General features: G+C 41.1%; 1 protein-coding gene across 1 annotated transcript; it reads right to left on the bottom strand.

Annotated features, from left to right (window-relative positions):
- Window positions 1-7,309: 7,309 nt before the first annotated feature.
- Window positions 7,310-22,926, bottom strand: C3H10orf82 (chromosome 3 C10orf82 homolog). The gene is made up of 6 exons (XM_042456042.1): window positions 22,800-22,926; window positions 20,207-20,346; window positions 18,319-18,540; window positions 11,999-12,185; window positions 8,962-9,059; window positions 7,310-7,614 (listed from the first exon to the last, which is right to left on the bottom strand). The coding sequence occupies exons 2-6, from the start codon at window positions 20,262-20,264 to the stop codon at window positions 7,454-7,456; spliced, it is 726 nt and encodes a 241-aa protein (XP_042311976.1). The 5' UTR covers window positions 20,265-20,346; window positions 22,800-22,926; the 3' UTR covers window positions 7,310-7,453.
- Between the last annotated feature and the right edge of the window lie 1,742 nt (window positions 22,927-24,668).

The raw sequence follows: 24,668 nt of genomic DNA, 5'->3' as shown, positions 1-24,668 counted from the left end.
AGTGTAAGTAAGCTGGCATCACTTTATATTCTACCATCATTAGACAAGATTTTGGCCTATGCTCATTTTCATGCCAGTTGAGTCTGTTTATGGTTCCAGCTTCACCCACCATCATTTCCCAACAGATTACCCTGGTGGAATGTGGCCACTGACAGAAACACATTTGGGACATTGGTATTAGAATCAGAGTGTGGTCAAAACACCATGTTCTTTTCTGGCTTCTATTTTTAGGTCCTCTCTGGCAAACAACCTCACCCCAACTCACATTGTAAGTCCTTTTGGTGCTATTGCTCACAACATCATTGCATTCACTGTTAACTATGGGTTACCACACATCCTCTTTTAATAATGAAGTGAAACAGCAATCACTTTGTCGAGTAGTGTTTAAACAAATAACACTTTGCAAAGCTATCACATAAAATGCAAAGTTAAATGAACACCAAATTACTGTCCATTTTCAGAGCTTTCAGTGCTAATGGAGATATGTTTATGACCTTTCCAAATGCTTCAATTTTTTTTAAAATAATAACAACGTAAAAAGATGTGTTGTTTGGAAATGCAAGTGGCTGTAAACCACATATTATTTGTAAATACAGCATGTTCCTGCATCATTCATCTAAGTGTCTCACTGAGGCCTAATTGGCATATATTTTGGTTGACATATATTGTTCTCTTGTAAAGGTGTCAAATTCTTCAGCTATGGCAATGACAAAGGCCCCACTGTTTGTGATATATAAATTATGCTCCTTACTATGTAATCAGTCATATCTATTAGAATGCTATTTGCAACAAAATATGTGCAGGATTGATTGGTCTTTTTATTTAAACAAATGTGCTATTCCCTGCAAAATATTTCATACACACACACACACGAACATTGAATGAGGAAATGTTCAAGGTTTGATCTGTATTTTATCAACTGCAGTCTGCAAAACTTAAGTGTGCTGATATCAGATTTTACTTCAGAATCTATGGCCCGGTACAGATGGGCAAAAAGGGGCATTGCCATGGTGATACTAAGGTTAGGAAGCACACACCAGCCACATGCTCCCTAACCCTAGTACGTGTGGGGACCGCCATGATTGCACGGCCCCACCCACATGTCGCATGCATCAGAGACATCACACATCCGCCACATCCAAACAGCGCAGCACACATGTGATGTCTCTGTGCCGCTGGAGGGCTCTTACTGCACCTTTCCAGTGGCGCGGAAAGGAGCTCTGAAACAGAGCTCCTTTTTGGGAGCGGATTGTTCCCGTGGCAACCACACAGCCACGGGAACGATCCTGAGGAGCAAGGGGCCGCCCCTTTCTCTTCATGGCTCCTGGGATGTCCGGGGGCATGAAGCCCCAAGGACACCCCTTTTCTGTACGGAAAAACGGCGGATTGGGGCTGCAGGGCTGCTGGTGAGGCTACCCTGGCCCCAATCCACCCTTTGGGGCAGTCTGTACCGCGCCTATCTTAGGACTGTAGTCTAATGGCAGATCCTGTGGCTACAACATCTTACCAGGATGGTTTGGGGACTTTTCTGCTTCTGTCCCTATGCCCAGCCTGATGAAGACTCCTGGAGGACTCAAAAGCTTGTCTTTTTAATATTTCAGTGGTCTAATAAAGCAATGACTCTTCCAGTCTTACTGTGAATTTTGCTCATGGTTCAGTTTTTGTGCATAAATGGGATGAAGGAAGTGGGCAACATTAAGCACATCCAGGAAGATCCAGGGAGTTTATATCCCTTCAAATCACCTGTTGACTTATGATGACCCCGTGAATTTCATAGGGTTTTCTTAGGCAAGGAATACTCAGATATGGTTTTGCCAGATTCTTCTTATGAAGTAGAATCATAGAGTTGGAAGAGACCACAGGGACCATCCAGTCCAACCCCCTGCCATGCAGGAATTCACAATCAAAGCATACCTGACAGATGGCCATCCAGCCTCTCCTTAAAGACCTCCAAAGAAGGAGACTCCACGAATCTCGAGGGAGTGTGTTCCACTGTCAAACAGCTCCTACTGTCAGGAAGTTCCTCCTAATGTTAAGGTGGCAACTCTTTTCCTGTAGCTTGCATCCAGCTTACCAGATCTGGTATTGATTGGCAATCCTCCATACAAGTACTAACCAGGGCTGACCCTGCTTAGCTTGGTGAGAGGTTTTTGAAACTTTATTATTTATGAAAATATTTATATCCTGCCTTATTGTGAGATCTCAGTTATAGCTGAAGCTGTTCTACAATAGGCAGACAGGTTGGCCATGGAATTCTTTCCCAACTATAAATCACTGGCCATATTGCCTGGGGGATTCTGGGAGCTGTGGTCTAAAAAAGGGAACTTTTTCCAGCTCTCATGGGGCTGCTTTGAAAGCCTTCATTATGCTATGCAGGGGTTTGACGTAATGTTTCTTGGAGGAAATGGGATAACTCTCAGGGAAATGGGATAATTCTCATTGCCCTCAAAAGGCACAGAAACATATATTTTGGCATGAGTCTTGTTGGCAGACCCAACTAGAGTACACCAACAATAGGTTCAATGGCTCCACTTTAGCTAATCAATAGGATGTAGGCTATGATTCACACACACACACACACACACACACGTACTACAATAAATTATTTTATGTTCAAAGCAGAGTTCACAAAACATGGACCACTAACACCAACCTGAGCAGGTATAAGTCTCTTCTGCATGGGTTAAAAATACAGTTGCACTATTAACCAGGGTTAAGATCCCAGCCATGCTACTAAGGGATCAGAAAACTTCCTTGGGTGAAATGAGATTCTCTTTCTCTGCCATTTATCTGGTGTTATCCTGAGCCACCTTCTGGTTACCTGGGCTTCTAGGTTGTGAACACCACAATTATCTAGATAGGCAAAATAACATTGACAGTCTCCTTTAGTAGCCTTAATGATTAGAATTTCAGCTAATTTAGGCCCTGTTCCCACTTAATGGAAAACCCGTTTCCTGAACCGATTTCTGAAACGGGTTCAGAAAAATCGTAGTTCCCACTATGTTTGCACCGGTTTCAGGAATCGATTCAGGAATTGGCAAGTGGTGGGGAATAGCTTGTTGACCCGGCCCATCACTGGCCTCTCATGGCCCCCAAATCTCTGGCCCAGCCTCCTTACCAGCTTCTTTGACCACCGACCGGCTTCCCTGTGACCTTTTTTAAAATTTCCTGCAGCTGGGGAGGCTGAAGGAGGTCACAGAGAAGCCAGGGGGAAGCCGGGAAGGAGGTTGCCAAGCTTCTGGCTTCTCTGCAACCTCCTTCTCAGCTTCCCCGGCAGCGGGATTTTTTTTAAAAGGTGCAGGGAAGCTGGTCAGTGGCCAAAGAAGCCTGTAAGGAGACTGGGTTGGGGATTTTGGGGCCAGAAGAGGCCAGTGACAGGCCGGGCCATGCCAGCTGTCCCCCAGGCTGGGCTGCCAGTGGGAACTAGGGCGAATTCTATTCTGATTCGAATCCGCCTAGTTTCCCCTTGGGCTGAATCGATTTATTTCCAAATAAATCAATTCAGCCCAAAAAACACCCCATTTTACCAGTGTCTTTTTGACACGGGTTAAATGGGTAAAAATGGTCAAAAAGCATGCCCCCCTTTCTGAATTGATTTCTAAAATCGGATTCAGTGGGAACCATGCCCGTTTAACCCGGATCCCAATCCCGATTTAAACGTGTGTGGGAACAAGGCCTTAAAGTACAAGAATAAACATGATGTTTATATGTTTCCATGTTGTTTATTAGTCTACAAAGTTATAGTCTTCATTTCTACATTTCAGTCATATCCCAGAGACCAGAGTGGGGCAACTGGGGAAGAGGTGGGTGTCCTTCCCTCACTTCGTCCATCTAATAGCCACAGTGGGGCATTTCAGACACACTGGAACTGAGCATAATGTCACCTCTGGCTGCCATTGGGATGATTTCAGCCATTTTTGTGTTTTTTGTGGGGTGGGTGGATTGGAAGGCTCTGGGGGATTGGCTGAAGGACACTGCCACATTGACAAATGCTTGAGGGGCCATTTTGGGTGAAAATTGCATGAACATCCCTCTCTCCCTCCCTCCCCCTCCCTCCCCCCCCTCTCTCTCTCTCTCACACACACACACACCTTGATATATAGTCTTCACCTATTTCTTGGCTTACCCCACCTTGCACCTTGGGGAGAGGTGGATAAGAAATTTATTATTATTATTACTATTATTATTACTATTATTATTATTATTATCATCATCATCATCTGCAAAAGATTTGTTGGGGCCTCAGTTTACTAAGTTGGGATGTGACAGTCCAAAGGCTATATTCTTTGGACCTTCATGTGGTGCCTTCATGAACCTATTTTCCTTCAGTCCACACTGTGCTTCTTTCTTTTACTTATCTTTTAACTTGCTGAACATTTCAAAGAGTAGACAGTGACAAGAATATGTCAGCTATTTGCTGTTAAGAAACCTCCAGCTTGGTTGCTTCTGTTACATCAAAGATGGAAAACTGAGGGCCACATTCAATTTCTGAGAAGTTCCTGGGGCTATCTTTTCAGTAATGGACAGAACTACAAGACCAAAAAATACCAGCATATTTTAGTATGCTGACAGTAACTAGGCTTAGGAGAGGTATATCAACCTTTGGGGGGCAGGGATTACAGAGAAGCTGTGAAACTTCAAAATGATGGCATCAAGGGGATGTAGCCATCTGGAGAAAGAAATTAGGGCAAATTTAGCCCCAGAGTCTAAGGTTCCCACATCTGCTGAACATAGAAATCTAGAGAGGATGGTTTCTTGTTTACATTGGACTTCTATCTTGACAACTTCTTCATTTTCAATGAGTTTTCTATTTTTAATATGAGATCTGCAATTTCAGATTTCCAACCTGAAGAGCTGCAAGCCAGGAAGAATTATTCTCTTGCTACTTTTGCATACACTGAATAATCTTGGTATTCTGCTTCCCCTTCTATGGGTAAAAGTTTCAGACCCAGTGGCTTATGATTTTTCTGCCCAAAGCATCACTGAAACAGTACTCCTTCACTAAGGAGTTCAAAGAGTAAATTAATAATGCAAATAATGTTAATAATTATAGCTTGCAGATGCCACCGAATCTACCTCCCTGTCCTGATGGCAGACTTCACAAATTATAGGTTGAGGACAAAAAGTCTAAGGGTTAATAGCCTTGATGGAAAAAAATACAGTTTAAAATGTTCAGCTGTATACAGCCAAATGCAAAAGAGTCTCATTACATTATGTGCTTTTTAAAAAAAATATCCAAACTTTCCTCCCCCCCACCAAAAAACTATGCCACACCTATCCACAAATCATCAATACATTGTGGAACTGACTGGTAAATGAAGAACTTTCAGATGTGGACAAAATAAAAGATGGAGATGGAGAAAAAGGTACCATATGACTCCCATATCCATCGGGATACATTCCCAGACTTAACTTGAAAATGCAAAACCATGGATAATAGTAAACATTATGAAAATGAATAATTTCTGGTGGATGTTGACCATAAAACTGTGCTGGAGGACATAGATATTTCTAGAGAGAATACATCTCTGGGCATTTCCAAGTCTTCCAGTGGGCAGAAGATGAAGATGGATATTTGACAATCAACATGTCACAAGATACTGTGATGCTGCAGCAGCAGCATCAGTCTACAACAAGAGCAAGGGGATTGTAGACTGGGATCTATTGGGTACACTTCTAAGTGCTTTGGAGTAATTAGCAAGGGCTTCGAACTACTGTACCAGTTTTCCTGTTAAAACTACTGGGGAAAACCCAGGAGTTGAGTTTTTGAATGAATTTGCAAGCTTGGTTTCAGTACCAATTACTGAGGGATTTTGGAAAGTTCTAATCCAAAAAGTAACTTTTCTACCTCTGTTCTTGAGCCATTATTTTGCAATTTAGGGTTCGGGGGGGGGGGGGGATCAGTTGGCAAGTCTTCCCAACTTTTCTCTAGAAATGCCCTTGGGTCAGTATCACAATACCATTTCTCTACTATCTTAGAATTTTATTAAGTAAATTATGCACATAAATTATTTAAGCAAACAAATTGACAAAAATATATGTATTAGTCAGATATATACAGAAAAAATATTTTTAAATAGAGAAATATTACGTGTCAAAATTCTCTAACCATTTGCAAGTTATGAATTTTTAAAAGTGCTCAAAGTGTCATCTCACAGTCCTGTGCCATAATAGCTTTTTAGGCATTGTACAAAACCATTACAACAGTATGATCAATGCAGTTCTATGAATGCATAAGAGAGCATACTTTTCTTCTTTTTTTTTTTTAAACTGCAAAGAGATGTGACCTAGTATACCTTAATTCTGGAATACATGCTAACACAGCAAAGCCTTTTCCAAGCAATAATGGAATTTTCATATTTGCTCTTAATAGTTTTGGCTTATGCTTCAGAGTTCCACTGAAGGCTCTACTAAATGCTGAGCAAAGTAAAACAGTTTGAAATTCATAGCATCTAACTCTCGGCCAACTATTCCTCATAAGACTGTGCTCCCATTTGGTAGTTAATTTGTTGTTTTAAAGCACTGCAAGATGTCATCACTAATGATGTCATCAGCTATTAATTGATTATAATGATGGTTAATAATAATAATAATAATAATAATATGTTATTAATTTTATTCCACATAGTGGTATGGTTGAAAATTTTGTAATTCCCTCTAACCATACCCCCAAGGAGAGTAGAAAGAATGTAGACAACTATCTTGTTTCATATCAACAAACCAGTTCTGGGAGTTAACACCTTCGTTAGGAATAAATCTTTTGTAAACTTTTAGTGGGTCTTAATTTCCCATTTAAAGCCAAGTCAACACAAGCTACTTTGTATTACAACTAAGACAGCTTATAAGAAAAAAAAAAATCCTCCTGCTTCAATCCTCTAAGCCCTGGCTCTACTACCTCACTGCTTTTATCTCGTCCCACTACGAGAGATACTAACAAGAATCTTGGGATTATTTGTTTGTATATGAGTGTCTATATTTGCATGCCTAAACTTTTTAGATATTCATTCTTACATATTTATGCTTCCATCAACAGAAGAAGTGCTGAATGTTAATCTTCAAACCATAGTTTACAAACATTACTGTTTGGGATAAAAGCTCCCAAATTCCAACAGCCCCAATGGCCGCTGGATAGGCTGTTGGTCAATTTTGGGAACTGCAGCCCAGAAAAAAATAATGTTTCTGAGCATTGCTTAGAATCTGTTACCTTCCCTGAGAATGCCACTATAATAAATGTTCCCTTCAAGTATTCTAGATGATGCTATACCTTAGAAAGCATGTCACCATTCTTGACACTTGCCACAATCTTAAAACAACAAAAAAGCCAGAAACGCAACATAGGTGAAATACTTAGTCCAATATATGAACCTGAACAAATATAGAAGAAGGCTTGTAAGCATGTTCATCTCAGACATTGCTGCATGTTTTTAATTGTCTACTGTCATTTTCCAAAACATTAACTGACTGAGGCTTCCTTATCTTCCTTCATCGGCTCTTGAACATTTTCAGCCTTATGTTTCTTTGCAAGATAAGCCCCATAACTCACATCGGAGTGGTTGCATACAGAACAGCTTCGGCATACATTTCCAAAGGTCTTTCCAATGCCAGAACGTTCATCTACAAGACAAAAAGGGTTGTTTTAATGCAGCCACATGGCCAGTACAGTCAAGGAGTCTAAAACTCCTGTTCACAAGTACCAAAGTGGGTGAAGTGAGGACGGGGAGAATGTGATTCAGACTGAAAAGTTACTATATGGATGCTACAAAGCAGCCATTTTGAGCAACAACCCCTTGGTAAAAGTAAAAATCCTCTGGCTCTGAAACTTCACGGTAGAGGTTGTAACGGAGACAACTTTGCAAAGTTTGTTCCAATTCAGAATATCTGCTTTCAGGGAGGGCCATAATTTCAACATCTAAATCCAAAGAGAAGTACTGAATTAGCAGAACACAGATTCTACTCTTTTAGGCACGAACTTGAGGTCTACCTCTATATTTAAACTTGTTTTGCTTCGCTTCCTCTGGTGGGCAATTTTCCCAGGTGGTTGAACCCATTAGGAACCACACCCTCTAGCCACCAAGATGTGATCAGCACAGATCCCAGCACAGATCCCAGCAGCTGAGCTGGGAAACATGATGCACATGGGGCACAAACCCTGTTTCCAGGCACAACTGCATTCCCAACAATCAAGTGGAAGCATGACTCTGCTGAGAAGGAAGGATGTGATCCTGATCCAGAAGCACAATATTCCAGTGATGCATTCAAGTTTTTTCCTCCAAGTCTCAAGTCGAGTCTGATGTCCCTACCTTCAAGTCTCAGGTCAAGTCTCAAGTCCTTGCAAGATACCTTCAAGTCGAGTGTCAAGTCAAGCCTGGGAGTCAACTTTTAACAGAAAAAAAGGAAGAGGGGGAGGTGGTGGTGATGGTGATGGTGTGGAGGAAAGAAAGGAGGAATCCAGGTTGATGAAGTAGGTTACTGGCACCAAGGGGACTGGGGTGTGTATGTGCAAAAGTGTGTGATTATTTCATTTGGTTTGGGGAAGAATCAGAAGTGAGGAACAAGTGGGAAAATTAAACTAGAAGACTTCTCCTCCTCCTTCAAGGCTAGCAAGTCAGTAGATAAAAATATGAAAGTCTCCAGTGCAGTCAGTGAGTGCTTCATTTATGACAGAACCAAGTCCAAGTCAACTCACTGAAACAACTTGAGTCTGACTTGAGACCAAGTCAAATGGCTCAAGTCTACATCATTGTTGTGTTGCCCAGGAGAATGTTGGGGATATTTGTGGCAACTGTGGAAATGCCTCAAGGTAAACAAAGACTCAAGGTAAACAAACAGCCAGGTAGCATTGTGCAGCCTGCAAGCTGCCTATCTCTGTTCTGAATCGGCAGCTGAGACATGAGAGCACAATCCTGAAATGAAACGCATAGCAACAAGTCATGTTCAAAGAATAAAATCCTGAACACGTACGTGGAATATGTCCTGTATACTTGGGCAGCATTCCTTCTGGCCTATAGAATCTCTGGTGTGGACGTGATTCTTTGAGCTTGGTTACTTGTACTTCCTTCCTAAAAGAAAGAAAAAGACACCATTTGTGTCTTAATGTTTCCCTTTTTCCAATTTTTGGACTATACCATTCTTTACATAGTATTTGGTTATGAGCTATGCACCATTACATGGGAAAGTTTTGCTCTGTGCTTTTTATTAAGTTGTCCTCTGTTAAATGAGGGACCCAAGTTTATTTGGCCAGTTTTACCTAGGCATTCTGTCTTTTCTCCTTGAAAAGACTCTGGGCTTTTAACAACTATTTGACAGACAGACATGAAACAAGTACAGTTTCCTGTCCATCAAGTCATCCACACAATGGGAAGAAACCGTGGCCCATATGGACAAGCCAAAATAAAGCTGCTTCGGGTCACTTTGGAGGTATGCTATTTAAATGATGCATGCATACTAAGAATCTGGAAGCCACGCCAAAGCCATGCTCCCATCCTAAAGACTGGAGTGCAGCTTTGGTGCAGCTTCTGGCCTCTTAGGCATCGTTTAAACAGCATACCTCCAAAATGACCTGAAGCAGCTTTATTTTGACCTGTCTGTATGGGGCCACTATCTATTGAATCTTCATCTTGTCTACAGCTAACACAAGTCCATGCACTTTCAGTTAAGACTAAGTAGCCAGTGAGGTTTATTTACTTTACATTATTTTCACACCCACTGGCTGACAAAGATGTTTTAAAGAGGAAAAAAAGTGTGCAATGAGCATAGAATTGAAGTTCTTGAACCCTCACCTCAAACTCTTGAAACAGGTGCCACACCCTGACACAAAATCCGAGCTGGCACCATTTTGAAGCATGTACAGTACTTTCTTTCACCCACTGTTGCAAGTATCTTTTTTTTAAAAAAATGAAGCTGATGTTACAAGCTTTTGCAGCCAGAAATGAATGTATGGTTGTTCCTGATGTCCTTGAAGGGGATGGGTAGTTGGATTAGCTACTAACAGTTTTGCATAGCTTACTTAGTTAAAATGACTTGCAGCACTAAAAGTGTCCCCTTTTTATCACCATCACCAGAATGGCTTTGCCAACAAATTGTTTAAAAAGCCTATCTACAAATAATTACCCCACAAGTACTATCAAAACTGCAATGATAGTTAGAAATACTTGGGCAGTTTGGAAAGACACTATAAAGCATTTACTGTCTCTAGCTCCACTTAAAACAGGGGTAGAGAACATGATATTGTCCCATAAGGTATTGCTAGACTGAAACTCCCATCATCCCATTCCACTGGTTAGATTGGCTAGTACTGTAATTCAACAACACTTGGGGTCTGCACATTTCCCACTCCTGATTTAAAACAAAACTTGGATTTTGTAAGGTGGACTTTCCAGGTTTTGTCTCCCTTCCTACCAAGTTGACAGCTATTTAGGCAAGATGGTCAAAGGATTTTAAAGATTGCACAGGAGAACTGCCTGCAAAACCAATCACACATAATTCTTGAACGTATCTGAAAGAATAACATTCTATAAGGGAGGGAAAGGAAATTGAAAGCATTAGCAATTAAGTTGGGATATGTAATATCAACGAAGTGAAAAAAGGGAGTGGGGGTGGAGCGGGGGGGGGGGTTAAAAATACTTCACAGCTTCATGGAACACATGTTATAGCCAGAAAAATTTGAAGTACAGTAGACCCTTGATAGCCACTGGGATTTGGTTCCAGGAATTCATGGATACTCAAGTCCCATTAAATAGTAAAATACTCTTTGTAAAATACAATGGCATAGTAAAATACTGTCCTTTATATGAAATGGCAAAATCAAGGTTTTGGAACTTATGCATTTTTTAAATGTTTCAAGGTGTAGATGGTGGAATCCATGAGGCTGACTGTAAGCAGCTTGAAACATGAAAACCCTCATACCTAACAAATACTGAGAATCTTTAATTGAACTTCTTTGTTGTTGTGTGCCTTCATGTCATTTCCATCTATCGCAGCAGCTGCTTCCTAGGGTGGGATAGGTATTGAGTGGATTGGGACAGGATTCACTATGTAACATCATCCTTACAGCACTTAAGCATTCATAATTCCACAACAGAATTCTGAACAATAACTTTATTTACATGTTCATAGTTGCAAGCTAGAGGAAGTGTATCACATATGTGAGAAATTCTGGTTTTACTAAATCAGTGGTGATGGCCAAGTCATGGTGGAGATGCACTTGGCATTTGTTATTTCCAGAAATCCATTGAGTGCCTTATTTTTAAGTCTCAGTCTTATTTATTTATTTATTTATTTTTCATTTATATGCAGCCTTTCTCTCCGAAGGGACCCAAGGCGGCTAACAGATAAAACATTTAAAATTGTAATAAAATTCAAAACAATTAAAACATCTACATCATTTATAAAATCACATAAAATATACAAAAGTTAAAAACAAACTAAAAACCCACCTGCTTTATAAAAAATGACCTGCTATGCATTATATATAAAATGCCTGCCTGCATAAAAATGTTTTTACTTGCCATTGAAAGGACAGCAGGAAGGAGGTCAGCCTAGTTTCCTAAGGAAGGGCATTCCAAGACATACAGTCATCTCTCCATATCCACAGATTCTACATCCATGGATTCAACCATAGACAACTTGAAAATATCCTTCTCCCAAAAATTAAAAAAATGCAAATCTTGATTTTGCCATTTTATATAAGGGACACCATTTTACTACACCATTGTATATAATGAGACTTGAGCACCCACAGATTTTGGTGTCTATGGGAAGGTGTTCTGGAACCAGACACCAATGTTCTGGAACCAGATACCCAGGGTCCACTGCTTTACATATTGTGATTGTTAATTTTTGATAGACATCGCTCAGTAACTTAATATCACAATGTTTTCTTCAAGGCAGCATACTTTGTTGTATGCCACTTTGCATCCCATCCAGGAGAAGGGGAGGATATAAATCAAATCAAATCAAATCAATAATAAATAATTGTAAGAGCTTAGGACCAACATACATCTCTTCCCTGGTAGCAGGGCCATACTTGACTCTATCCAAAGAATTCTTAAAATCTTGGTAGCAATTTTCTGCCATCACATGATAACGCACTCCTTGACCAAACTCTGTGACTCTTGACCTGGGGACAAAACCAGTCCATCCTGGAATTGGTGGCTCCAGCAGACTCCTTTTTGTTTCCACAGGCCCTGCAAAATTGTAAAATGAGATATTACATGGAAGCTTACTAAGGGACCATAAGTGAAATGAAGAAAAGTAGAAGTTACATCCATTGAATTAGCAACAGCTCAAACTCAGGAAGGGAAACTTCTAGTGTATTTGGCTTTCTCTTAAATAATTTGTGGATAACCCTGTCTATAACTTTTACTTGGACCAGGGATAGCTGTCAGAGAATGGCAATATTGTTCCTCTTCAGTGACTGAGGACAAACTACCTTATATGTGAAATACACCCAGAAATAGTTGTACACAGAAGAGAACTCCACTATACTACTATGTCAGAGTAATGACAGACATGTTCTCCTGCACTGGATCTTCATGAGGTGCAAAGTGACTGGAAGTAGGAATGCATTGTGCCTTTCATTTACAAGAGAGCGTTGAAGCACTGGAATAATGATGCACGCTAGAGTATGTACTTATATATTCAGCCATGTTGAACTTGAAAGAATTATAAAATAATGCTGTTGAGAGAAGGGGGGAGGAGAGAGAGAGAACAGTTTGAAAGCATAGGGGCCAAAAGAGAGACATAGAATTCTGTCTGTCAGCGAAAGAAATCAATAGATCAATATGGCTCATGGGTTTAAGGTTATTCTGAACAGCATATGGGTAGAATCATCCACAACAAGATAGGGAATGGAATACTGTGAGTATCCTGAAAAGGGTGTGGAATGAACCAGAAATGAAATACAATATCTTGAACAGGATCACCTTGCACAGCAACATTTTGTTTCAGGTTCTGTTTATTAAAAAATAATATATAAGACTTGAAATGATTACCAAAGAAAGTCAAGAATAAAGTGCAAATGCAAGTTTTTCCTGAAAGTAAAAAGTGGCGTGATTTTGCTACTTTCTACACGGGTTAATGCTGTGTTAATGCTCAATTAGCCTGACGTCATCTGAAAACAATCCCGCTTTTGCGGGATAGTCCTGAGATTTAAACTGCATTTATCCATGGGATTTTGACTCTTTGCCTTCCATATGATAAGGTCCTATGACATCATATTTCCAATTTCTATGTATGGTTGGGAAAGCTGGACAGTGAAGAAAGCTGATAGAAAGAGAATCAAGTTATTTGAAATGTGGTGTTAGAGAAGACTTCTGTGGATACAGTGAACTGCTGAAAAGCCAAATAAAGTTTATCCATCGATTCAACCATCCATAGCTTGAAAATATATTTTTTAAAAATCCAAAAAGCAAACCTTTATTTTGCCATTTTATATAAGAGATACCAATTTTATTACAACATTTTATATAATGGGACTTGAGCATCCATAGATTTTTGAGTTCACAAGGATTCCTGGGACCAAATCCCAGCAGATACCAAGGCCATTGTAAATGGATCCTAGAGAAAATTAAGCCCGAACTCTCCCTAAAAGCAGTAGGAAAAGGGAAATACTGCACTGCAGATAGATAGACACAATCAAAGAAGATGAGTCTGCAAGATCTGAGCAGGGCTGTTGAGGATAGGGTGACTTGGAGTTCTATCATTCACATGTTTGCAGTAAACTGAAGTTGAGGGCAATTAACAATAACAATAATATACAAGTCAGAAACCTCCCTTTTCAAAAATTAAGTGGGAACCTGAATGACTTCCTTTCTTTTCTTCCAGTGCAGTTTGGAAGAGGTCATGGAGCAAGTTCTCATAGCTTATAAATAGAATCTTAAGACAGAAAGCAATTTCTATTGCTCCCTGTCGGCAACAGCAAAGCTATTAGAGCCCTTTGTTATGGCTTAGTGCTGCTCGAGTTGGATGTGCCCCCTCCCCAGTGAATTTTTCAAAAAAACATCTGGGGAAAAGCTACTACTAAAGCTCCTACTACTTCTGCTAAAGAAGAAACTGCCATTACCCCCTTAACTACTACAATTCATCAGAACATAGGTAATATCTCCTCCACCTTCGCATATGACATTCAGGCCACACACAGACTGCTGCCATGGATTTTCCCTACAGCAAAGCAAAAAAGAGAAAGGTTTTTGCTACTGGAATTTGACATCTGCACATTAACAGCAAAGGGGGGAAATGTCAGTGTTTTACTTCAAAAGAAAATCAAAGTGGCCTTAGGGTTGCCACATTTTATTCCTTTTAAAAAAAGAAGAAGCTAGGCCTATTTTTTAGGGGAGGGGGTTGTTGTAAGAATGGCAAGTGAGCATTTATTCTCCCACTACTCACTGAAGGCACAAGAACAGAAATGGACCATTTGCCTTAAGGTAGAAAGCCAAAAGCTCAAATTAGATGATGTGTGGCACACACAAGTCCCAAGGCACTTTTTATGGCCCATGAGCCTTCCAGGTGCCCCAGACAATCCTTTTCCTGGCCAAAACGAAACAGGCCTGTAAGTCTCCATTGTGCATGTATAACATGTGTATAACAAACAAATGTATACATATAGATATTATATATACATGAAAGTGAATGCACACACACATTTATTATGGTGTGCCTTCAAGTAATTTTCCAACTCAAAGCAGCCTGAAGATGGAAGCAAGAAAACACGTTTTTCTTGACAAGATTTGTCCATAGGAGGTTGGCTTTACCTTCCTTTGAAGTTAAGAGATTGTGAATTGCCCAAGTGGCTTTCCATGACTGAATGGTGATTTGAAGCCTTCTATCTCAAGGAATCCTAGTGCAACACTCAAACCACACCATGCCAACTCTTGTGTGTGTGTGCACTGAAATGATTAACAAACAGAATGTAAAAATATATAACCAGGAGCAAAATGTTTTGGCTTCTGCCTTCTTCAGTTGACAAAAATGAAAGGGAGCTGTATAGAACAGTGGCAGTTTAGAACACTATTATGAGCATTCTTAGTGGATGATGGTATCTTAGTGGATGAGGTCATGTGGTGTTACAGTTTTTAGTCACACACACACTCACATACATGCATCTTAACAGTGCAAGAGTAAACATATACAGTTATCCCTCCACATTTGGGGGTTAAGCATTCACATATTTGATTATCCAAGGATTACTATATTTGCTGTCACCTCCGCTGCTGCCGTATGCAACGTTTAACAGGGACTTCAATAACACTGGAGTTGCTGGGAAGAAATTAAACTGGTAGCATGGTTGGACCTGACATTGTGCGCATTGTTTTGGTCCCTGAACACAGGTAGGTGGCAGGCAAAGGGATCAGGGAGTATGAGGAGGCATGCATTCCCTTGTGCAAGAGAAAAGGAATGAGATGGGATGGGATGGGGGAGTGCAAGGAGGGAAAGTGTATGCATTCACTCACTCACGTGGATAGTTCGGAGAAGGGGATGGGATGGTTGTAGGAGAAGGGAGAAAGGCGACACCCATCCCATCTCCTGCCCAAACAAGTGACCAAGCACGAGAGGGAATGCGTGTGCAACCAGGCCCAACTGCCCTGCCAGTATAGATACTTTTTTGTGTTAAATACAGTTTGGGGGCAGGCTAGAGAGATTTGTGATTTTTCCATTTTCATGGGGGTCCTGCACCCCTAACTCCCTCACATAATCTCTGTGTGTGTGTGTATGTGTGTGTGTGTGTGTTTGCGTGTGTATGCATCTATATACACTGAGACCTCAGTATCTGTGGACTTGCCATCCTCAAATTCAAGCATCCTTGGATGGTAAGCCCTCTTTGTCCCCAATGGTGTCACATGCACACGGCTGCACTGCCAATAGGGTCAGCAGGACTTCACCTGGTGATGGACTTCACCTGGGGGTGGTCCAGAATGGCTCCCCCATGGATACCGAGGTCCCACTGTATATATAGTCACGTGCACAGATATCCTTATCCATCCATCCATCCATTCACTTTTTAAAAATGAGGTGGCTTCCATCCACTTGGGTGTTTGTGTATCTTTTGGCAGCCTCTATGCCCCCTGAGAAGGTACGAGGGGCAAAACACTGAATCAGACCCACAACAGTTGCTCACCCCTGGTCTTTTGGGATACAGTCAGGAAAAATAAGATGCAGGAAAGAGAGTTTGGATCAAGAACTGAGAGCATAAAAACCATTCTGAAAGGCAGTTGTTGAGAATCTAAGCTAGCTCACTCCTTGACACATGGTTCTCTTTCTATAGTCCAGGGATGGACAATGGCATGGCCTATTGGCTGAATGTTTCGCACCAAGGCTGTTCTGACTGCCTAGATCCTACCACTAATTCTTTCACAAAACTCAAAGTCATGCCCCAGAAATCTTCAAAGGGTGTGAGTCCTTGTTTAATGCTATTTCAGGGTGGAGGAGCACAGCTTTGCTGGGGAATGCAAAATAGTACCCCAACCATAACCAGAAGTTACTTCTTGTTTTGGAAAAAGGGATGGATGTGGCCTGCAGAGGTCTGGAAATGCTCCTGGAAAATGGAGCAGGTATCATTCACCCTACTTGAGTCTTTCGTCATCAAATGACATCCACCTCAAACTTAAAAGGATTCACGCATCTCCTAATTAAAGTGTTGCCTAATTAAAATATTGGCTTGGATCCAAAGGTGTTCTTCACAGTAGAATGGCACTTTTGCATGCGAAGGAATAAAGGGGCAGCAATTTAGTGCAATTTTTACATCCTGTTGGAGTGATTCCCTCTTGCCACATGCCATTCTCACAGCCTTCAGACATGGACTTTCAGGAAGGGCAGGAAGAAGTGAGAAATGGCTAAATTCTGTTCCATTCATAAAACAAGCTAGATGCATGGTTTAGGCTTCTTAAGGAACACTTAATGATGCACAAGGATCTTGTAGCACATTTGAGACTAATGGAAAGAGAGAAGTTGGTAGCATGAGCTTCCATAGACTTGGGTCTATTTTCTCAGATGCAATAGCTATTAAACAATGCTTCCTAATTAAAAAAAAATTCAATTTTTTTTTTTAAAAAATTCAAATTTCCCCTTGATATGGAATCACACACTTTAAGCCAATCTAGGAAAGCCCAGTATTATCTCTAACAGCCATCTCTACCCCCTTACTTGAATTGTTGTTTACACTGTATGTTGTTCCCAAAAAGAACACACACAATTATCCTGGCTTATTAACAATACTGGGCATGGGACTGACATATGCTTCCATTCAGCCCTTTCCTTCACACAAGGGGAAGCAAGGATAGCCAAACCTGGGATTGTAGTTTATTGTGTCCATGGTTTAAACTGTAAATAATACATTTATTGTTGACAACTCTGAACTAGTGCTTGTTTTGGCAAAACTTGAACTGAAGGCCAAACATCACAATAAATTATCTTTGCCTTGCTTGTCTACCTCCACCTACCGTGTGTGTGTGTGTGTGTGTGTGTGTGTGTGTGTGTCTGAGAGAGGGGGAGAGAGGGGGGGGGGGGGGGGGGGGGGGAGACTATGTTTTAAATATGTTTTAAGTGTTTTAGTTTTTTAGCTGTTTTAATCATGTTTTAATAATGCATTCCTTTTAAACTTTCATAAATCAATATTTTAGTTAGATATTTTTAAAATTATTGGGAACTGCAAGCATGGGCATGCTACATGTTCAAATTGGCTGAGTTTTAAAATAATATGTCACAAAACCATGTGAAACCTGGCTCAAGGATGAGCAGCATGGTGGGTGTTAAAATAACCATGGCATGGCTAAACAAATCATGTTGTTCATTGTGACATCCAAACCCAGCACTAGCTGGCCCTCTGATCTGTTCCCTACCTCCAAATCATAAAACAAGCAATTGGGTTTGGCTTGTTGGGAGAGACCCAAGCGGGGATACAAGTTGCTGTCAGAGCTGGACAACACAATAAATAAACCAGGAAGACAATGGAGGTCTGCATAATTCTCTGCCTTAATATTGTCTGAACATGGCCAACTGTGATGTAATAATCCAGGATCCCCAAACTATTATTGTGTGGGACTATGGATATTGTTTATGGCCTTTTATATTCAAAGTTTTCAAATAAAGCAGTGAGGATGCGGATTCCCAGTAAGATTTTTAGAGAGGAATAAGCAAATTATCACAGATGCCCAACAACTTTTCATGTAACCCATCTTCACAACACCATGGCAGTATGAATTCTGCAACAAGACAGAAGTCAAAGCCAAACCTCAGAATCAAACTGTCTGTCCCAATAAAATGAGCAACATTTGATTCAATTTAGCTAAACCCCAAATTCATTAGAAGTGATGCATACCATACCCAGCACATTGGGGTGATGTTTGTAATTATAGTCATCAAGTACATTTATTACATCTTCATTGGAGCAAATGGGTGGTAGCTGTGGATCAGTAGCTGCTGCATATCTCAGTGCGTTCACTTGGTTACTCTTCCGCTGTGTTACATCACGAAATGTGTTCACGCACCACACAGAATCATTTCCAAAACTAGTTCCAATTCGGTAATATCTAAGAGGAATGTAGCCTAGGGGGGAAAACAGGAGACAGTTCTTCAGCAAAATAAAGATACAACTAGTAGGATAGCCTAAGATCCGTCAGCACAGACAATAGTGAGGGATGGTTGGTGTCTTACAGCTGGAAGAGCAAACATCCCCCACTTCTGTTTTAATATAAGTGAAGCAAGAACAGCAAACTTCAAGATTAGCTAAACTAAATATGATTACAAAGATCTTACACTTTATTGAGGTCTGATTGCTACAACTCAGTTCTGGAATATATGAGAAAGCGTGAACACTTTCAGCTTACTGAGTAACTGCGACTCCAACCCCTTCCTGGGCTACCAAGAATTTGTGACTAAGGTCACATCCAGGTAAAGCTTTACCCAAGAGAGGACCTTATCACACTAGAACAGAAATGGGATTTAAAATAGAATTAAATTAGGGAAAAAAAACCACAAATGTGGGAAGTTTTCCACACAACGTTACTGCCAAAGTCAAATAACGTGAAGATAAAATGAAGGCAAAAAGGACAAAAACGGCAGTAACATTGTGTGAAAAACATCCCGCATTTGCAGGTTTTTCTAATTTAATTCAAATTTTAATCCCATTTCTGTTCAGGATCCCATGAGTATGATAAGGTAACTCCTATTGGGCAGATGCTATGGAGTATGGGGATTTTACAGTATTGGTAGCAATGAGTTTGGAAGTCAACAAAAGTCATTTTTATTTTGCAAGTGTCAGGTATGGAAAACCATCTAACACAGCAGCTGCAGAATCTTTCTGTTTGGAAGCACACACTATAACTTCTAAAGGTGACATTTCAGCATCAACTTTCTCCCATGTACAGGCAGTGATTATTAGCAAGTGCTATGGTTTACACTCAGTCAATCAAAAAATTTTTACCTGTAGATATCTGAGAATCTCAGCATTTATTTTGAGAAATTAACCTGTGCTCTCTGTAGGTGACTTGAAAACATAATTAGATCTTTTATTATTAACAATAAATTGCCCACTAAAGCTATCTGTTTCATTTAGTTTTGCTGTCTGTTTTCATAAGTATTCAAAACAGGTTAAAATTTCATGGGTTGAACAGGGATACTCTGAAGGCCTCAGATCCCACCTGATTTTGGAAGCTAAACAAGGTTAGGCCAGATTAATACTTGGAGGGGGGTACCAAAGAATATCAGATGCTGTAAGCTTGATTTTAGAGTATTCCTTGCCTAAGAAAACCCTATGAAATTCAGAGGGCCATCATTAGTCAACAGGCAACCTGAAAGCACCTACACACACACCCCAAACCTATCATCCTATGGTTTTGGCTATCCTTATTGCTCTGATGCACTTTTGCAGCAAAACTCCCACTATTCATTGACTATGTTGTGATTCTCTTTCCCAGATTGCACACATGCAACCATGTAGAAAGTTCTGAGTGTGAAAAAAACTGCTGTAATCTAATCCAGTGACATGGAGATGGGAGTGCGGGGAGGCTGTTATTATTATTATTTTTCTCCAATGTACCAAGGACTGGTACCATATTTCTGCCCACTGATTACAACTGTTTCTTTCCTGGAAAATTATCAGGGATTGGCAACTGATAGCTTGTGCACCTACTACTACTCGCTGGACAACTACTAAATGAACTGTATGCTGAGAAATTGGTTCAACACTAGGGGTAAGATTATCAGTAATTACCTGTGTATCCGGGTATCAAAGGGTGGTGTTCATCTACTTGTCGCCGGTATGCACTCATGTTTTTAAAACCAGGTTAAATGAGAGTGAACATCATAATGGCATCCATACACTTACATTAATCAGACTTTTCAATGAATACCCTGTGCAAAACACAATGATGCTCCAGTTTACCAATGTTTTTAAGTAATCAGTGCTTTACCTGTGTTAGTACATTATACATAAAATATCCTTCTCTTTACAGGAACCAGGTATGATGTCTTAAGTAAAAGGGTCCTAGTAAAAAACAAATTAGTATGGTACGTTATGAGAGCCAGCATGGTTTAGTGGTTTGAGCATTGAACTACTATTCTGGAGACCAGGGTTCGATTCCCAGCTTGAGCAAAAAAAACCACTGGGTAATCTTGGGCAAGACACACTCTCTCAGCCTCAGAGGATGGCAATGCCAACCCCCCTCTGAAGAAACTTGCCAAGAAAACCCTTGGAATTACACTAGACGAATCCTGCTCGGAAACAGGATTTTAAAAGTAGAAAAAACCCACAAATTAGGGTGATTTTCAGACACATTTCTCCCTAACAGCAATAACACGAACTTGCTGAAAGTAAAAAGGTGACGTTTTTGTCCACTTTCCGTTCGCTTTATTGCTATTTGGGAGAAATGTAGTCTGAAAATCATCCCGCATTTGCAGGTTTTTCTACTTTTAAATCCCGTTTCTGAGCGGGATTTGTCTAATGTGATAATATCCTACGATAGGTTCACTTTAAGGGTGCCATAAGTAAAAAAAATGACTTGGGGGGCATACAACAACAACAATAATGGTAGGTTATAGGACTCACTCCCAAAGGAATCCAGAATTACTGAGCTTTTGGCAGGGGTACAAGTTTTCTTGCAGGGGTACAGTTTTCTGCATGGCTTTTGGATCTAACAACCAGCTTCCAGTTTTGTTTTTTGGATTGTTTACACTGTGTAACCTTTTTAATTGTTTTAGTCTCTCTTTTTTTTAAAAAAAATGTTTTTATCTCTTGTACATTGCCTTAGGGGCCTGGGTGGACTAAGCAATAAACAAATACTTTAAATAAACAAATCAATTCCGTCCCCCATCAGCAATGGACCCTGAGAAGCTCAAAAGCATGGGATGTAAAAGCAATAACCCTATCCTCTAATTTGTCCCTGCTTTCTGGTACTCAGATCTCTGAACATGGAAGTTCAGTTTAGCAGTCATCACAAAGACCTGTAGCTGGAAAGCCAGTGTGACTCAGGAAACCAGGGTTTGACTCCCAGCTGAGCCATGGAAACTGAGTGGCCTTGGCCAAGTCATACTCTCTCAGCCTCAGAGGAAGACACAGGCAAACCCTCTCTGAACAAAGCTTACCAAGAAAGCCTACAACAGATTTGTTCTAGAATTACCATAAATCAAAAGGGACTTGGAGGCACACAAGAACTAAATCGCTAACAACATGCATGCTATCAGTTTATGCCATTGTTTTAAAAGCTAGCTAAGCTCCTGGGTGCTATTGGAAGGGAACTGCAACTTCCAGAATCCACTAGCCAGCATTGCTAAATTACTTTATGACTTTTTCTGTTAACTACTGTCAAGTCGACTTCGATTTAAGGCGATCTTATGAATTGGAGACCTCCAAGTCACCTTCTACAGTTGGCCCTTCTTATACATGGATTTCTTATACACGGATTCAAGCATCCACGGTTTGAAAATGTTCAAAATATGTATAAATTTCAAATATCAAACCTTGATTCCATTTTTTATAAGGAACACAATTTTGCTGTCATTATATTGAATGGGACTTGAGCATCCATGGATTTTGTTATCCATGGGGGATCTTGGAACCAAACCCCAGCGTATAACAAGGGTCCACTGTATATCATCAGCACCCTTGTTCAGGTCCCTCAGACTCCCACAAACTCCCAGAAAGACATGGCCACAAGGGATTCTGGGAGCTGCAGTTCAAACATAAATAATAAATGTTTCCAAGCTTTGTGGCGGGCTCTTGACATCTGCTGTTATCCTTGGCATGCTAGGTTGGCATACACAGGGTGGGTAACCAGATGCCCTAACCACAAAGTAGGACCTTCAAAAAAAGGAGGGCTTGCCCAAAGAAAAGCTCAAAACACTTCTAGAAAAATAAATGTATGCTTCTTAGTCCAGCTCCAAATGGAGGACATTTTGAAATACCTCCCGGACAGAAGGTTAGAATGAACAACATGTCCTGCACTGGAGGACCTTCAAGAAAAATGGAGGACATTCCCAAAGAAAAGCTCAAAACACTTCTAGAAAGGTAACTTCATGCTTCTTAGTCTTGCTTCAAATGGAGGGCATTTTGGAATTTGTCCTGGACAGCAGGAGATTGAAAGGGAGGGACATGTCCAATAGAGGGCAGGTCCTGCAAAAGGAGGACGCATCTGGGCATACAGAAGATCAGAGGAGGAGGGGGGGAAGGCAAGACAGAAAAGCAGGAACAAAAGGCTGGAGCTCACCACCCCTGACACCTATTCCTCTCTCCAAAGGCAACCCAAAAGAAAAAGGAAGGGGGAAAGCAAGGGCACCCCTGAAAAGGAGGTGCTGGGAAAGGTGTCCACCTTGCAGGGTCGGTTTGGCTGGGGGGATGCCAAGGGAAGGTGTCCCTCCAGGAAGCCCAGGGGAGCCTTGACCCGGAGGATCTCCTCCAGCAAGGCCACCTCCTGCCCTGCCAGCCTTGAAGCCAAGAAGTTCCACTGGCCTGCCTCTCTCCTGTCGCATTGTGACCTCAGCTGAGGTGACCTTGGCTCCAGTGGCCAGAGAGAGGCGCCAGGGGTGGGACTGTGGCTGCATCTGCACTGCAGGAATAATCCGATTTGAGAGCACTTTGAACTGCCATGGCTCCATGCTATGGCATTTTGGGGGTGGTGCTTTGTTGGGGCACCTCTGGTCTTCTGTGGCTGCCTATTTTGCTTCCAAGAGGGAAGATCTCAATATTAGGGCTCTCCAGAAAAACTGCTCAGAGGGGTGTGTAGTTCACAAGGAAAGCACTGTAGTGATCATGGCCATCCTCTGAGGCTGAGAGAGTGTGACCTGCCCAGGCTCACCCAGGGCCTTTCAAGGGGAGGGCAAAAGAAAGACATTGCTGTCCACAGCAGGAGGTCCTCCTTTTCCAGGACCTGTCCTACATTCCCAGCTTCTGTCCAGGGGAAATCCCCAAATGTCCTCTATATGGTCCAAAACACACTGCAGAAACCATCCAGTTTTAGACCCCTTTCACTGCTCTGGCTCAATGCCAGAGAATCCTGGGGGTTGTAGTTTGTTGTGGCACTCTGACAGAGAAGGTGAAATGTCTCACAAAACTACAGATCCCAGAATTCCCTAGCATTCAGCCAGGGCAGTTAAAGCGGTCTCAAACTGGGTTATTTCTGCAGTGTGTTTTGGACCTATGTTGAGCATAACATTAAGAAGTAGCAATTTATATTTCTATAAATAAGTGTTTCTGAGTTTTTCTTTCAGTCTTGTTGTCATCCATTTTTCTTGACTGTCCTGCATGTTATAATGCCTTGCCTTCTTTTGTGGTGAGGATCTCTGGTCTCCTTGATTCTGCCCCCGCCCCAAGAAATTTTACTTCACTTTGACAAATTTCTAGCCTTGCAGAGGAGACTGCTGAATGCATCTACAGCGTAGAAATAATGCAGTTTGGTACCACTTTTTAAGTGCTGTCCCTCCCTCCTATGGAATCCTGGGATTTGCAGTTTTACAAGATCTGGAGCCTGCTCTGCCAAAGAAGACCAATGCCTCACAAAACTACAAAGCTCAGGAAGGATAGTATAGGATGGAGCCTTTGCAAAGTGGTGTCAAACTGCACTATCTCTACAGTGTAGCTGCACTCCTTGAAATGGCTGCACACCTGCAACTCTTATCTTTGGTGCATTTGTATTTGCATTCGCCTGGTAATTTTTCCTGCCCCTTTTCTTTGGGTGCCTTAATCATATTTTTCAATGTTCAACTGAGGTTTTAGATGTCTGTAAAGCTAGAAATTTGGGAACTAAAAAGAACATTTCATTGAGTGGGGCAGAGGTTTTACAGAGAGTGGCTGCATCATGATTTTTCTTCTCTGAAGCTACACCTCCAGTCCATCCCAGAATGATGATGCTAAGCAAAGAGGAGAAAAGGTGAAATATTCTGCATTATTTCTGTCTAGTGTCTGTCTCCATGGACTGGACTGGATACTGTAGTCAAAACATGCCTCTGTGGTTCTTAAAGTGCTTATATCAATGACCTTAATCTCAGCATGTCTTTGCCATGTGCCCCCAAAAGCTTTCCCATAGCAATCCACATCAGAAAGTGCATTTATTTTAATACAGTTATGTTTTATATTTCACTTCTCTGATGTGGTCCTTTTAAAGCATACAACAATCCTGCAAGGTAGGTTAGGCAGAAAAGTGCCAATTGGACCAAGGTTAGCCAATATATAGTTGGAGCTC

Source organism: Sceloporus undulatus, chromosome 3, assembly GCF_019175285.1.
Source record: "Sceloporus undulatus isolate JIND9_A2432 ecotype Alabama chromosome 3, SceUnd_v1.1, whole genome shotgun sequence".
Lineage (NCBI taxonomy): Eukaryota > Metazoa > Chordata > Lepidosauria > Squamata > Phrynosomatidae > Sceloporus > Sceloporus undulatus.
The sequence above is the reverse complement of the archived record's forward strand: the minus strand, read 5'-3'. Positions and strand labels throughout refer to the sequence as shown.

Bases quoted from the DNA above. Each gene is read 5' to 3' on its own strand.
- C3H10orf82 (XM_042456042.1), bottom strand. From the start codon at position 20,264: ATGAGTGCATACCGGCGACAAGTAGATGAACACCACCCTTTGATACCC. The intron at 12,186-18,318 runs GTATGGTATGCA...ACAATTTTGCAG, and splicing joins ACATCACCCCAATGTGCTGG to GGCCTGTGGAAACAAAAAGG. The intron at 7,615-8,961 runs GTACGTGTTCAG...TTTGTCTTGTAG, and splicing joins GTATACAGGACATATTCCAC to ATGAACGTTCTGGCATTGGA.